At 44.0% G+C, this 16,888-nt stretch overlaps 1 protein-coding gene across 1 annotated transcript in view; it reads right to left on the bottom strand.

The window, feature by feature from the left end:
- SORCS1 (sortilin related VPS10 domain containing receptor 1) overlaps positions 1-16,888 on the bottom strand; it is a 424,169-nt gene that overhangs the window by 59,392 nt on the left and 347,889 nt on the right. Inside the window, exons 11-16 of the mRNA XM_073354427.1 lie at positions 14,341-14,443; positions 13,991-14,067; positions 10,551-10,642; positions 9,128-9,235; positions 8,697-8,814; positions 7,060-7,190 (exon numbers count right to left, since the gene is read on the bottom strand). Of these exons, the coding sequence (XP_073210528.1) occupies positions 7,060-7,190; positions 8,697-8,814; positions 9,128-9,235; positions 10,551-10,642; positions 13,991-14,067; positions 14,341-14,443 (629 nt within the window). The remainder of the gene's footprint in view (positions 1-7,059; positions 7,191-8,696; positions 8,815-9,127; positions 9,236-10,550; positions 10,643-13,990; positions 14,068-14,340; positions 14,444-16,888) is intronic.

The following is a 16,888-nucleotide window of genomic DNA, read 5'->3' as shown; positions in this document are numbered from 1 at the left end:
GTTCTGGAGCAGAAATAGTTTTCCGAAGTATAGAAGTTCTACTGTGACCTTCTGAGCTTTGCAAGTCTGTGCTGCCTTGATACAGACATACAGAAATATCATACTGGTAAATGACATAAACTGCTCTTCCATATCTCTCTAGGGATGCACCAGCTCCTCTTTCCCCTCTGCAAACTTGGAAACTAATGAATTTCTTGGTTACTGTCTGGTGCACACAGAGCACTGAGGATGGCAACAAATTTCTGCCTAGGGTTTGGCACAACAGGCTTTGTTGCAATGGAGAAGGAGCAGCATCAATTGGATCACCGTAGCATAATCTAGACTACTGAAATCTGAATGCATCAGGGATGGACTGCAAGCAACTAGCAGTCTCATTGCCAGACATCTGGTGTTCAGACTGGCTACATTTTGTGCCAGACTCAGAACAGCACAGGTGAGAGAGATGAAGTGCTCATCAATGACAGTGCAGCATCTATTAAAAGGGATTATTTTTATGAATATTAGAGTTCTGATTCTGCTCTCAATTATACTGGTTTTTCTGTGCTCACCTCCACAGGCTTAACTCGAATCACACCTAATTGGTGATGTAAATAGATAAAAATCTTGATTGCAGGGATCTATAATTCGGCTTCTATTTAGGGTCAAAGACTAGAAGGAAATCTAAAAATATTGTAGACTCCCCAGACCAAAACCAAAAAACAAAAAAACAACTCTGCAAACTGGCGTTAAGGTTATAAATACCATTTAAGGGAAAAGAAAATCTTAGAAGAACTTCATAGTTTACATTATCCTGTCTCAGCAAAATATACATACACACACACATACACACACGTGGAAAGTTTCAAGTTAAGATTAAACTATTAAAAGTCAGATCTGAAAAAGAAAGATTTGATTTTCAGGGCCCATTTTAAGAAAAGGAGAAGTTATCAATAATGTCTGTGTCAAAAGGAGGAAGAGGATTGATGGGTGATGCATGTTTACAGGCACTGGAAGGGAAAGTTGGTGGCAGAAGAACATGAGGAAGAAAAAAGAAAATCTTGGGTCGATGATGTGATATTCTGGATGGTTCAAAAGGACTATTCATCCACAGAGATTAGCGGAGGATCGTACAGAATGGGGTACCATAGTTGCAAACCTCCAGTAATGGAGATGCCACATAAGAAGAAACTATTAACAAATCTGTCACTGCAAACGATAGAAATGTCCAACTAGGATCGCACTCAGATAACAATAACCCTGTCCATGGACCACTCTGCTCACGTCATCCAAAAATCAGGAGACATCTTAATGCCTGAACCCAGGATCTCCTCCACACTAATCAGCTGACCTTAACAATACAGGTCAGTGCTGTCAGAAATTGAAAATGCCACCTGCCTTTTGACCTTTAAACCTTACATCCATTAAGTGACAGAGTCAAGGTACCTGGGGATACAGGCATCTTTAATTCCATACGGCCATGGCTCAGCTAGCTAAATCCCCTTGTGGAAAAGTCCTACAGAATTTAATAGAACTTGGTAACCTTTCCATGGAATTTTTAAAGTGACCTTTCGAATAGGGATCTAACTCTGTCTTAAGAGTTTTATATTGCCACCCTTCACTGTAGGATCCAAGACGTAGATCTTTAAAGGCATTTAGGCACCTTTTGAAAATCTCACTAGGTGCCTATCTGCATCTTTAGGCACCAAAACACCTTTCAAAATCTGGCCCCAAGTCCCTAAATAATATATCTGCTAATAAACCATTACTTAAATGTTTACAAATTCTACAGAAAAAAGAGATCATTCTCTATTTAGTTCTATAGGTGTTCAGAGTAATTTATATGCACACATATTCTAATATCTATAGAACCCTATTAGTTTCATACCTATCAATTAGTTAGGACTTATTTGGTTCATTTAACCTCAGATACAAGAAGGGTTTCTTCAGGTATGTTGGCAACAAGAAGAAAGCCAAGGAAAGTGTGGGCCCCTTACTGAATGAGGGAGGCAACCTAGTGACAGAGGATGTGGAAAAAGCTAATGTACTCAATGCTTTTTTTGCCTCTGTTTTCACTAACAAGGTCAGCTCCCAGACTGCTGCGCTGGGCATCACAAAATGGGGAAGAGATGGCCAGCCCTCTGTGGAGATAGAGGTGGTTAGGGACTATTTAGAAAAGCTGGACGTGCACAAGTCCATGGGGCCGGACGAGTTGCATCCGAGAGTGCTGAAGGAATTGGCGGCTGTGATTGCAGAGCCATTGGCCATTATCTTTGAAAACTCGTGGCGAACCGGGGAAGTCCCGGATGACTGGAAAAAGGCTAATGTAGTGCCAATCTTTAAAAAAGGGAAGAGGGAGGATCCTGGGAACTACAGGCCAGTCAGCCTCACCTCAGTCCCTGGAAAAATCATGGAGCAGGTCCTCAAAGAATCAATCCTGAAGCACTTGCATGAGAGGAAAGTGATCAGGAACAGCCAGCATGGATTCACCAAGGGAAGGTCATGCCTGACTAATCTAATCGCCTTTTATGATGAGATTACTGGTTCTGTGGATGAAGGGAAAGCAGTGGATGTATTGTTTCTTGACTTTAGCAAAGCTTTTGACACGGTCTCCCACAGTATTCTTGTCAGCAAGTTAAGGAAGTATGGGCTGGATGAATGCACTATAAGGTGGGTAGAAAGCTGGCTAGATTGTCGGGCTCAACGGATAGTGATCAATGGCTCCATGTCTAGTTGGCAGCCGGTATCAAGTGGAGTGCCCCAAGGGTCGGTCCTGGGGCCAGTTTTGTTCAATATCTTCATAAATGATCTGGAGGATGGTGTGGATTGCACTCTCAGCAAATTTGCGGATGATACTAAACTGGGAGGAGTGGTAGATACGCTGGAGGGGAGGGATAGGATACAGAAGGACCTAGACAAATTGGAGGATTGGGCCAAAAGAAATCTGATGAGGTTCAATAAGGATAAGTGCACGGTCCTGCACTTAGGACGGAAGAACCCAATGCACCGCTACAGACTAGGGACCGAATGGCTAGGCAGCAGTTCTGCGGAAAAGGACCTAGGGGTGACAGTGGACAAGAAGCTCAATATGAGTCAGCAGTGTGCCCTTGTTGCCAAGAAGGCCAATGGCATTTTGGGATGTATAAGTAGGGGCATAGCGAGCAGATCGAGGGACGTGATCGTTCCCCTCTATTCGACATTGGTGAGGCCTCATCTGGAGTACTGTGTCCAGTTTTGAGCCCCACACTTCAAGAAGGATGTGGATAAATTGGAGAGAGTCCAGCGAAGGGCAACAAAAATGATTAGGAGTCTAGAACACATGAGTTATGAGGAGAGGCTGAGGGAGCTGGGATTGTTTAGCCTGCAGAAGAGAAGAATGAGGGGGGATTTGATAGCTGCTTTCAACTACCTGAAAGGAGGTTCCAAAGAGGATGGCTCTAAACTGTTCTCAATGGTAGCAGATGACAGAACGAGGAGTAATGGTCTCAAGTTGCAGTGGGGGAGGTTTAGATTGGATATTAGGAAAAACTTTTTCACTAAGAGGGTGGTGAAACACTGGAATGCGTTACCTGGGGAGGTGGTAGAATCTCCTTCCTTAGTGGTTTTTAAGGTCAGGCTTGACAAAGCCCTGGCTGGGATGATTTAACTGGGAATTGGTCCTGCTTCGAGCAGGGGGTTGGACTAGATGACCTTCTGGGGTCCCTTCCAACCCTGATATTCTTTGATTCTATGATTTATACTATAGCTGCAGCCACACGGACAAGCCTTCTTAAAGGCCCCAGGAAGACTCCAGAAATATACGTGTTTTAAAGTAACTACAGACAGCTTAAACCCCTCAGTGTAAATAAGAATCAGGCCCAATGGGAATACTAATGGAATAAGGCGCTAGATACTGGCCCGAAGTTAGTTGACCAAAGAATTGACCCAAACAAGGATTTCTTTCTGTGACTACAGGTGTTGCTATGGGAGAGACACTGCTGTGAGAGAGTGTTCAGGCTGTAGAAAGGACTAAAATGTCAGGTGAGCTGTAGCTCATGAAAGCTTATGCTGAAATAAATTTGTTAGTCTCTAAGGTGCCACAAGTCCTCCTTTTCTTTTCGCGAATACAGACTAACACGGCTGCTACTCTGAAACTGGTAAGTTAGTGCTTTAATAACATGTGATTAGCGGTGTAATCCATTTACCCAAATGAATAAATACAATCTAGTTTCTAGGCAGTTGCTAGAAAGGATTTGCCTTAGGAATGGAAGCTAAGTGCAGGTTTACCTCATTTCTGAAGCACTATTGCCCTCTGGCTGTGAGCCACAGACCATGCAAGTACCTGCAGCTTTGCCTTTGTCCCCTAATGTTTTCTTCTTTAGCTAATTACAGGGGAGGTTCCCTAGCAGGAGAGCTCACCAAAGCCGGAAGTTACTCACAAGGTTGTTCAGCCTTGTTGAGGGGGAAACAACCAACCTAGCTTCAGCCAGTAGTTCTCTGTTCTTGGTTAGATAAAGATTGTAAATGTCCCCCAAATTCTATGAGATTTCTAGGAGAGAAGCTTTACAAAAATTTTTATTTTATGAGGGCATATTTGTTGCTTTGGCCAGGGGAGACACACAGAAGCACCCACACACAATTTTAGATCCTAAGTCAAGATTGACCTGTGTTAGCACAACAAAAAAGGGCCACAACATCAGTGGAACCAGCAGAATTGCTGTCCTGATGCCATCTCCTTCCTCCAGATCAAGGCTTGCTGTTAGTCACTAAACTCATTTCTTTCTCTTTGGCTTCCCACGGTTCTCTGGGAAATCTAGGTAAAACTAAGTGACTTTTTATATTAAAAGGAAAGCAAATCAAGTGGCCTATTTTAGTTATTGCTACTGAGCTGGGCTTTTTCCCAGGACAATACGGTGGGCTGTGCGGACACCAAAATGGATCAAAATCAAAATCCAATTCCAGAAAGTGAATGAATCAAAAAAGGAGAGAGAAAGAAAAAGAGGAGGGGACAGCGATATTTGCCCCAGTGACTGTATGTTTGTATCTTCTGTGCTACAACAAAATCATAGTCATAAGAGCTGGGAAAGTCCTCACAGCCAAGCTAGACCTGTCGCCAGCCAGCACAGCATTGTTTTAATAGTATTTTGTCCAGCTTGCTTTTAAAGGTCTACCGGGATCCTGGCCTGATTTTCAAATTGTACCGAGCGTCATTGACTCCCACAGATTTCAGTGGGATTTGTGGGTGCTGATCAGCTCGGAAAAGAAAGCTGCAGGTTCCAATGCTGCAACATTTCCTTGGGAGACTACACCAAATCTAGCAGATGTCTCTCTCTCTCCCCTCAGGAAGTTTTCTCCGGTTTTTTTTTTTTTTTTTTTTTTAAGTAAACGTAGAAGAAATATGCTTTTTTCCTCTTGTAAATTTCATCACATTGCTCCTAGCTCTACAATGCAGTGCCGTGCCTGGAGCCCCAGATTTTCAGTTTAAGTGAAAGACAACTAATAAAACCCACTGATTCCGTTTTAAGGAAATAAACAATGAAAAATGAGAAAACACCAGAGGGGAGGGCAGGGGGTCGGGGTTGGGGGGGGTGTAAAAGGATTTTCAACAGAACTGACTCCCTGTGTCCACAGTAAATTACAACTGGTCAACCCCAGGGGCAGTCCTCACTTAAACCTTGGCTGTTATGGTCCCCAACAGACATTCAGCAATCCAGAGTAGCTGGAGCCCTGGCCACACCCCAGTCACCCCCTAAATTCCTCCTTAGCCTGAGCATGCTCCTGGCACACCCCTATGTTGGAAAGGGGTCAGGTTATGATAAGGCCATTCCACTGGTCCTACCCCACCCAGGCAATGCCCTTAAACCCATGATATTCCCCAGTGGGAAGATCTGGCTGGTTCCTGTCTTCTTTACACTGCCAGAGTGATGTAAAGGAGCTTGGATGCAGCTCAGAATCAGGACCTCTATGTGCATGAAATGTCAAGAGACGCAAGGAACCATATGATGCGAAAATATTCTTAAAACCAGCTGGAGCTCAATGGGATGTGAGGGAGTCACAATCCCGATCCTTGGGAAGACATATCCAGACAAGAATAGCTAATGACAGTGCCCAGCTGCACTGAATGATCTTTTCATGATTACACATGGAGCCGCTCCTCTCTGTTAGATCACACTGCCCTGTATTCCAGAATCCCAGCACGCCTGCCACAAATCTCTTTGGGGGACAATGCTCTTTGAAGATGAGATCATTAAAGCAGCTTATCAGGTTTGAAGTTACACTTGCAGAGTTAATTTATGGCACCAGTTGTTTTTATTCATTTGTCTTGGCTTTTACTGGCTGTCTGTTTTATACTGAAAAAAAAATCAATTATAAGAGAGGACAAAAACAAGTAAAAATCATCATATCCTTGGAGCAACACATACAACAAGGCTGCAAATAGCGTATGAGCTGAATCTCTTAGGCCCCATGTTACAGCTTATGGGTTTCAGAGTAGCAGCCGTGTTAGTCTGTATTCGCAAAACGAAAAGGAGTACTAGTGACATGCGATGAAGTGAGCTGTAGCTCACGAAAGCTTCTGCTCAAATAAATTGGTTAGTCTCTAAGGTGCCACAAGTACTCCTTTTCTTTTAGCTTATGGGTTGAATTCACAACATGTCACAGATCCTGGTGGAGGGCCTCTGGCAATGGAAAGGGCACCTGCAGATGAGCTTGGAGCAGCACAAAATAACCACAATACCTCTCTGCTCAGGAGTTCACACCTAGACAGTTCAGCCCCCAAAGTGTGCAATGCTGCACAGGATAGGGACATGAGCTAGACAACAGGTGATTATGTCAATTCAGCCTCGTTGGAGCCTTTGCAAATGGTGATCCTGACAATTTCTTCGGGGAGGTTAATGCTGCCTGTTCCAGCAGATCTCTGAGTCACTCTTTTCCTGAGCTGTTGCTTTTTCCTTACACCAGCAGGGGGTGATCGATCTACATACCTGCCCAAACATACTCCTCTATATATCTGCAAGGCTAACCCTTTGTATGCAGATCAAGTGAGTCTCATGTTGGCATGGGCAGAAACACATCTCTCATGTGTATCCCATCTGCATTGCTCACCAATCAAAGTCTGCCTCTGTGCAAACACATGGTTCCGATGCCATGGCCCCAGCGTATTTTCCCTGCATGCACTTCTTCTCCGATTTGCGTTTCCTGTAGATCCGTTTTGCTCCCATAATGCATGCTTCTCCCTGAAATCAAAAACAAAACAGTCTATCCTTACGCCATCGTTATCATTTTTGTCACCCCAATTTGGTAAATTTTAACAGTTGTGTTGACTGTATTACAGGATGATTCTGTGGGCCAAATTCTCTATTGGTGTAGAGGAGCAGCAACCACTGTTGAAGCCAAAGGGTCTGCATAATGTATACCAGCAGACAATCTGGCCCTATTGGCTAATGTGTGTATCCAAATGTGGACCAAAAACTTTTCCACGAAGTCCAGGAGTATTTGAATCCAGAGTTTTGATTTGCGGATCAGATGGATTTGTACCGTAAGTACTGTAACAACTGACAGCACAGACTGATCCCTCTGATGTCTGAGATACTGAAGAGACTGAGCTAGTCCATTTTTTAAGTCTTCTTTTTCAGCTAACCAGCTCTACTGAACTCTGTCATTTGTTTGTACATAAAGCTACTCCAAACATTTGGAGTGCAGGATGAGCGTATTGTCTGTTATGCCCTGAACTCAAACACTTGTTATATAACTGACTCAAGCACCCTGCAAAATATTTTTTTTTCTCTAGGGAAATCACAGAAGAGAAGGCTCAGACTTGCACTCTCAATAGGAACCCAATCTCGAGGCAAGAATTTGGGGCAGTCTTCCATTAATAGTTTCACGTGCTCAGAAGCAGGCGATGGACTGTGCAGACCTTGGCTTTTTAGCTTATGCACGCACAGAAAGACAAAAACAAAATACATTTGTCAGGCTTGTTATATTTTACTCCAATTTGAATTCCTGGATGTAAATGGAGTTTTTTTCACAGCTGTGCCTGGCTCATGTAAATGAAGGGCAGAACAGTGCCCAGTTGCTCCACTGACTTCACAGGAGATGTACATCAGCTGACCATCTGACCCACAGTTGGGACTTCAGGGTGGCATGTGTGTCTCACTGGAACAGTCAATCTAAGCCCAGCCCACTTTAATTTGATATTGCCTCTTAAACCCTTTCCCAAGAAGTTTATAAATAGATATGCCCTATTCTCTGACAGTGTAAAGGAGTTCAGCTCTATTGACTTCAATAAGCCACTAGATCATTTGGGCCATAGTTTATAATAACCCTACAGAATATAAAACACCAAGTAAAAAGTGTCATGAGCTAGGAATTATACTCTAGGGCCTAGATTCCCAAAAGTATTTAGGTGCCTAACTCCCATTGACTGTATTGGCACTTAGATGCCTATTTACTTTTGAGGATCTGGGCCTACATGACTATCTGAGCCATGCTTGCAGGTGTCCAGGGAAAACTTGGAACACCTGCTTCTTTCTAAGACCTGGCTTGCATCCATAGAGATGGAAGCAGCCCATAGGCTGCAGCTTGAAGTCAGTGTATAATTGAAATGAAATATTACAGACCAGTAATAATTTCATCCGGTGACTCTGAGCCACCAAGTTAGCAGGAAAAGAGCTTGGTCTTCACCAGTGTTCAGCTGCAGAATCATCAAGACCTCAACTCACATCCAGTTTCATGCTTCTTACCTGGCTATGGAGCTGCCACGGCCGGTAGTCCTCTTCTGCACATCTCCTGTCAAAAATGGACTTGTAGTCCACTTTCACCAGCTGCCACTCCGAGCGATGGCTGAAGTGTCCGAACACTCTACAGAGCACAGGAAGGAAGAGTTTATACATTCAAAGGCATTGCCAATGCAGCCTGCTCAGTATGGCATTTACCCAGGGTCAAATTTTCAGAAGCATCAGAGGGTACATCCACACTGTAGACTTCCCAGTTCAGGGAGATGTACACATGCTAGCTCTTTTGGAGCTAGCACCTAAAAATAGTAGCGTGGTCCCATACATAGCCTGGACAGAGGTGTCTTTACAGAAGGATCTGGCCCAAGGAAGCGTTTATGGTGCAGTTCTCATCAGAGTTTACTTGATGTTGGCTGTTTTCCCTTTACACGGTCACTTACGTCATGATCAGAGTCTCCTCGCCGGGCTCACCCAATACCCCATCAACAAAGAGTGGGATGGACGTGAAGCTGTACTTGCTCCAGGATCTCCCTTCATCGAAACTTAACCTAGTGGGAAAAGCAGAAGCGTCACCATCTCTCAGACACAGCTGCAGGAAATGGAGCTGCTCGACATAAAGAGACAAAAGGTAGGAGCAGCCTCAACAGCGAGGCAGGCCAAGTTTTAAAAAATATGACTAAGGATTTTGGGTGCCTACTCTGAGTTGCTTTAAAGGTGCTTGATTTGCAGCACATTCTGAGCACCCACCCTCTGAAAATCAGGCCCTTTTCAGATGTCACAGGGTGAGCATCATAATGCTGAGGCTTCCAAAACCAAGTCGCTTTTGATAATCTTGATTTTAATGCCCCACACAAAGATTTCTTCTGGTTTGGCTAAAAGGTCTCCATCCCACTACTGCTGAATCCTTTTAGCCTGCCAGAGCTAACAAACAGCTGTCTCTGCTCTTGGCCACCGCAGTCTAAGTCCTAGAAAGAACTACTTGTTTTGGGCATCATAAATCAGAGCATTGATCAAGCTAGTCTGGCATGATACTGCTAATCAGTGGCCAATACTTAAGAGGTGGTAACTCATGAAGTCATGTGTGAGACTGTAATTTTAAAGGCAATCCACAGGACTCCACAGCCAAGATTTTTAAAAAGTGACTTGTGATCTTTCAGCTTGAGATACCTTAAAAGGAGCTATTTTCAGAGTGCAGGAGCTTGGCACTTTCTGAAAACGGGGTCCCTTTCAGGCGTCTCACGATGAAAATCCAAAACCACTTGTCGCTTTCTAAAACCTAGATCTGTGTGTGTTCGATATTGGCAAGACGCTGACTGTAGGGCTGGCTGCGTAAGGATAAACAGCACAAAGCGATGCTCTGTCCGGGTAGTACAACAGCTGCTCCTAGTGGTGACAATGCTACTTTATGCGTTGGATAGCCCTGATGCGATCGAATAAAGTTGTGGCCGAACTGCTGCCCTCCATCTCGGAGATAATTTCAGCCACTGATTTGCAAATAAAGCACATTTGGAACCCATCAGGAGACTGAGCCTACTCCAAACTCCAACTTAATGGCCAGACTCAAGGGGCCAAACCTTCACCTGGGCAGATCAGTGTAGTTCCACTGATTTTAATGGAATGATGCTGATTTACCATCACTGAGGATCTGGTGCCAGAACTAAATAACCTGTTTCCCCACTTGCACTTACGTGTGAAGTCACCGGCACCACTTTAGCCTTATCGGAGTGAATGCCTGTAAATTTCTTAATTGACATATTCCGGCATTTAGCTGAACAAAATTAGTCACAGTTTAACTGCCAGCAGCACATAATCTGGAATGAAGGACTCCCTGACAAATGGGATCAGCACGGTCACAGTCATTACCATAGATGTCTGATAGGCAAAGATGTGTGTTTCATGGCGACCAGGACTCCACCTTGATCCAGGTACAAAACACTGTGCTCCTCTTCAAAGATCTGCAAAACATACATATACCCAGGTCTGTTTTCCTTAGCCTTGATAAAAGGCCACACTCTTATTCAGGAAGAGGCACTGGATGGGAATATGTTTACCAAACTACGGAGCAGGGGAAAGACACGTTATTACCCAGACAGTTCCGATTTTTTACATTGCTATCTTGCTGCCCCCTTGTCAAATGAATTTCATCCTGCTACCTGGTAGGGAGAATCTATTTGAAATGTGATACTTTTAGATCATCACTCATCCCTACCCTGCAGAGTGGGGAGCTTTGTTTGAGGTGCAGGAAGCTTCACTTTGCAGGTGTCTTACAAAGACCATATGGGAGGGGTTTGAGAGAACAAAGAGAGCTGGGCAAACAATGCAAAAAATTATTTCCCTCAGTATTTGTTTACATATTAAAACAGGTTTCCTTTGGCCGGGTCCCTTTTACATTCTTCTTCTGCAAACATCCATGTAGTCCAGTTTTGGTAGTAGTCCTCAGATAGCACATTTTAAGATCACTGCTTGGCTAATTTAGGAATTCAGATTTTAGGGGTCTAATCTCATGTCCATTGACCTCGATGGAAAAGCTTCCATCCACTTCAATGACACAAGACCAGGTTCTAAATGTACACACCTGATCATAAGAGTTGCACTCTTCCAATCAGAGAGAAGATATGCTACTCTGTGACCGATCACAACAGAGCTCGAATTTTGGATTTCAAATAGCGAGCCATGGAACGAAAAGGAGTTTTGTAAAATGCTCTTGAATAGCAAATAAATGATGGAGACCCAGGATCTATTTGCAGCCATTTCTCCAACAAAAAGGTGAGAAGATCCATCGAACAAATTATTCATTTTATTAATTATTCACTCAGATCCAGCAAGAATAAAGGCACATTTCCAGTAGAGAGGAAAGTCAGTCCAGTGGTTCATGCTTGCTTGGGACTTGAGAGACATAGGTTCATTTCCCTAGTCTGCCCTAGACTCTCTGTGTGACCTTGGACAACTCAGAGTCTCTCTGTGACTCAGTTCCCCACCAGTTCCCGTAGAATGGAAATAACAGCACTTCCCTACCTCGCAGGGGTGTGATGAAGAGGAACACACTAACAGTGTGAGCACTCAGATACTGCAGAGATGCGGGTCAGGTAAGTACCACAGAGAAATAGTTTTGCGAGTGTCCCTGGAAATCCCTGCCATTTTCTCCCTCTATTCACCTTCGGAACTCCTCTCCACCGCTCATATCGGCTTGACTCATCCTTCTTTTTTTTAAAATGGGAGCAACATCCAGACTCCATAAATGTTGATCTCTGGGGGAGGGGTTGCGGGAAAGGGAAGTGCTGTATAGCAACATGAAGGACTCTGTTCTCCATTTCCCCACTGCTTCCAGCCCATGCGAACACTGGAATGCTGGAATATACAGAGTGAGTCAGAACAGTGGTCCCTTGAATCCAGCACCCTTCAATCATCAGGGCCAGTATCAGACACTTCAGAGTCAGGGCCCAAGCAATGGCGCTCCCCACCCCCAAACTCATCTCTCCTGCAAGGCAGAGCAACTGCCAGTCCAAGACTGACTATTTGCATTGTCAAAAACATCTAACTATACACTTAATTTCAATGTATGAGAATTATTGCATGTTAAATAAATGCCAGCTAATTATTACAACATATTTAATGGTGCATAGCAGCCATGCATTAGATTATCCAGCCTTCTACCTGATTGCTAAATCTCATTAGTTATGTGCTCTCAGAGTAAGGGATATTTAATTAAGATGCAGAACAGTGGGGAGGGAAGGGGGCAAACACATTTGTTTCAGTAATCACAGTGTCTAACTCGTGTGTCATGAGGCTTTGCTTCTGTGTGTGAGATTTATAGTCCGAGCAGAACACGAGATATTTTTCATTCTCATCCATCTTCTTTCAGGTTAAGTCCTTGGCTTGATGTGCTCCATCAAGAAGAAAATATGCTCATGATTCTGCTGTGCTGTTCGGGTCAGAGAGGACCTTGTATTTTAGAGACTGTTTGTCTTTGCAGTGGTCATGCTAGTGACCAAGGACTGGATGGGGATCCTTGATAACTGTTTGGAGGGTGTAATCATCAGAAGGGAGAGGAACTGTTGAGGTTCACACAAGGGTATAACTAAGAGTAATATGAAAGGAATAAGAGACAGCACTTGTCCTCTCATAATAAATGAAAAAAGGTGACTGCCAATGAAATAGGAAGGCAGAAAACTTAATAAAAGGGAAGATTTTTTTTTTAAACTAAACACATGTTAACCTGTACTATTCAGTGCCATAGGATATTACTGAGGACAAAAACTTAATCATATTGGGGAAAAAACTAGACATTTATATGGATACTAAGAATATACACCGTTATATTAGACAGGATACAAAATGTAAGCAACCCAAACATTCATGCTTAGGAACATAGGAATGAAAGAACCAGCATATTGGATCAAGTCCTGTAGTTCAATATCCTGTCTCAGGGTGGCCAGCACCAGATGCTTCAGAGAAGAAACCCTGGAGTAGGCAGTTATGGGATAATGTGTCCAAAGGCAAACGTTTCCTCCTAACCAAGTTTATTAGAAGTGGGCTAGTAATCTAAGGCCCTGATCCAAAGCCGATTCAAGTCAATGGAAAGGCTCCTATTGATTTCAACAGGCTTTGGATCAGGTCCTAAAGCATGAGGGTTTATATCCCCTTCCCGGAACAAGCCAACCACTTGTTGGCAGGGGCGTGGTAGAATTTTCCTCTTTTGGATAGGTCCATGGACACGTGTACATTTCTAAGGTTAACTCCTTCCTTAGAAGCAACTGGTCCAACAAGGACAACTGGCCTGATCCACTGTGGCAATTTCTATGCCATAGTATCTGAATGCCTCACAATGTTTAATTTATCTTCACAACACCTCCATGAGGCCGGGCAGTTTTATTATCCCCATTTTATAGATGGGAAACTGAGGCACAGAGAAGCTAAGTAATTTGCACACACACACAGAAAGTCTATGGCAAGGATTGAACCTGGCTCTCCCAAATCCTATGCAAGTGCCCTACCACTGAGCCTTCCTTCTCTAGATGTCTGCTCCAGCCACCCAAAACTCTAGTGCAGCTAAACTCCCATGGAAAGCCACAACCAAACTCCCTTCAGCTGTATTTGAAAATACCAGCCTTGGTGGCAGGGACACATTCCCACTTTTTAACAAGAAATAGCATCAGAAAAAAGCCAGTAGGAATTACCCTTCGCTTGGGTTAGTACCAATTATTCTGCCACCAAAAAGGAAAAAAAAAAAAAACAGATCGCCTTTTTAAAGCAACTCACCTTCCCTTCATTTGACACTCAAGGCTGTGCTTCACGTTATTTACCTGTCTCCACGTGTTCCCAGCGTCCGATGAAACAAACATGCTGATGTCATTGTCTGACAATTCGGTACCGATGTTACCTGTAAGGAGAACCTGATTCAGTGCAACAACAACATTTTAGGACATCAGAAAGCGAGCTGCCTCAGTGGTACAAATGGATTTTTACCTTTTCCTAAGCAAAGGATTTCAGTGTTGGGGAGGGGGAAGAATTGTGATTTCAGTTTGGCAGGGAAACTTAATTACAAGATCAAAGTCCAAATACTTCTATTTCCATACACAGTGGGAATGCAATAGGTGGAATCTGATGTATACAACAATTTATGGACAACAGATAGTAACTGAATGTTTCATACCAGAAGCCACGATAATGCTAGGGGCAGTATCTCGGCTGGCGATGTTTCCTGAAGTGTAGGGGTTCTCTGAAACCTTTAGGTGAAGATGCAGCGAACAATAGGGCTGGAGAAAAAGAGTGGGGTGGGGGAGAAGAGACAAGTCATAAAGGGCATCCCATTCATTCTCCCTTCCCAATGGTCATTCGTACATCAGAGTGATGACCATGGAACATCAGAACAGAGGACTGGAAGGGGTCCCCTGCTATTGTGGACAATCCGTGAGAACCTAGCTTTCCTTACTCCTTTCCTGAAGGCTAAAAAAAAAAAAGCTAATTGCAAAATAGAAAAAAAACCCAAAAGCTGGAAGCAAATGGAACGCCAGCCCGAGGGACATATGCCAGCCAGTCTGTGAACAACAGTGTAACAAGGTCTGAGGATACCATTAGCACAGCTCTGTGAGCGAAGCACTGCAAGCCGCTATGTATTGACACGGGCAGTCTAATGAAAAGGCAAACCCCAAACTGTCTTTCAAATCCTGGCAGCGAAAAGCTGGTTCTCTCTCCCACTCTTTTGATTCCTTTTATTTAAAGAGATCTGTTCCATGCCATAGTAACAAGGCAAAATTGTAAGGACAACAACAAAGAGGAGAGGAGTAGGAGATGCCACAGATACATTGTGCATGCAACTGCTGGTATTATTCATCATTCATTATTATTACGATTTTAAAAGGGACAGATATCCTAAGCCAAGGAGCTTACAATCTCAGGGTCCAATCTTACAAACAGATCCCCACTCAAGATCCCTCGCTCCCATGCAGTGTCCAACTGGAGACAATGAGCCTCTGTGAGCATGGATCTCTTTGGAGGATTTTACACAGGTTGCAAAAAGACAGAGCATCAAACCCAGAGGGGATGAGAGTGCCGAATAGGGAAAGGGCAGAGGAGGGGTAGAACAGCAAGACTGAGAATCTGGGTGGTTTGGATGAGAGGAGAGAGTGTGTTTGGTGGACTGGAACTAGGGGCAGAAGGCATGAAGATCTGTGGGTGGGAAAAGGATGTAGAGGGGCAGGGGATGGGTCTTCTATGTTTGCAGAGTGCCTGGCACACAGACAAACTAGAGAGGTGAGAGCACATGAAGCCTCCACTGAAACTAACAGGAACTGGAGTTGCTCAGCTCCTTTCTCAGGATTTGGTCCAATAATAACACATGCACTCTGTGGTAGTGATGTAAGTACGATCTCTACCACGTGCATCTGCAAAGACTGGAGGAACCCCACAGAGCATACATGAGAAACAAAGGTACACCCACTGCCCTCCAACACCCTTCTAGGAGTGGGAAGAAGATCATGATTAACCAGAGAATGGGCACCGTGCCCCAGAACGATTCATAGAAGTTAGACATGGATGAGACCTACAGTGAAGACTAGAAAGGTTGTGATTTACTGAGTGAAAGGATGTATCTGCAATGCTGTAGCATAGCAAACTTTTTTCAAATGCCAACCTGTTAATGGTAGGCCTTCCTTTGGCTAGTTCAGGATGGTCACTTGGAGCATAATATTGTCCCTGCTGTGGACATACTTATGCCTCTCAGAGTTTGAAATGCGAGTCCCTCAATAAGGATGTCAACCACCAAAGCCAGCAAGTACCACTCCTACAAAGATGAGCCCAATGGCCGTGTCGGGAGGAGATTAGCTCGCTTCTTAGACTTCAATCCTTTTAGATTATGCTGCTTGAGGTTTCCTTTTATCTTGTATTTGTATCACTTCATAGATATATATTGTATAGGTGTAAGCCCCACTGATGAAAAGTGCTATATAAAAGCCAGCTATTATTGCCATCATTATTACATAGATTCAGGGTATATAAAAACAAGTACTAAGACCCAGGCCCCAGTGCAAGAGCTGACATCCTGCCTGTCATAATGCAGTAATGCCTAGATGCCTCAACCAAGATTAGAGCACCACCTAAAAGCTGACCTTTCCTCTCCACCCACACAGCTAAAACTATTGTTCAGCTTCTCATCGTCTTGCATCTTGACTACTGCAACCTTCTCCTCTTTGGCTTTGACAAACGCGTTCTTGCCCCATGTACATCCATGCAAAGGTATCCTGGCTTGTCACTTTGACCCCCTCTTTGCTTCCTTCCACTGGTTCCCCCTTCTCCACCGCATCAAACACCAGCTTCTGGTCTCCGCTTTTAGGCCTACCCCTGCACAGCCTATCATCTCTCCTATGATACTGAGACATCATTATTTGTTGTTATGATTGATTCATTTTGTGGTAGTGCGTAGGAGCCCTAGTCATGGATTCAAACCCCATTGTGCCCACTCAAAGCTGGGTAACTAACACCCCGAGGTGCTTTTGCAAGCCCCAGCCTAAAACCCTGCCCCATTGGGCACAATATCCTATTTCTATAGCACTTCCACAAGTCCCTTTTCCTGTGCTCCTTCTGATCAAAATGTCCCCATGGAGCCCTGGTTTATTTTCAAGCCTCTACTACATTTCTAGCAGTTCTGCTCAGCCAATCTCAGTGCTCTGCTTTCTGTGACTCTGTGCAGCGTGAGGACTCAA

The sequence above is a fragment of the Lepidochelys kempii genome, chromosome 7 (assembly GCF_965140265.1).
Source record: "Lepidochelys kempii isolate rLepKem1 chromosome 7, rLepKem1.hap2, whole genome shotgun sequence".
Classification (NCBI taxonomy): Eukaryota; Metazoa; Chordata; order Testudines; family Cheloniidae; genus Lepidochelys; species Lepidochelys kempii.
The sequence above is the reverse complement of the archived record's forward strand: the minus strand, read 5'-3'. Positions and strand labels throughout refer to the sequence as shown.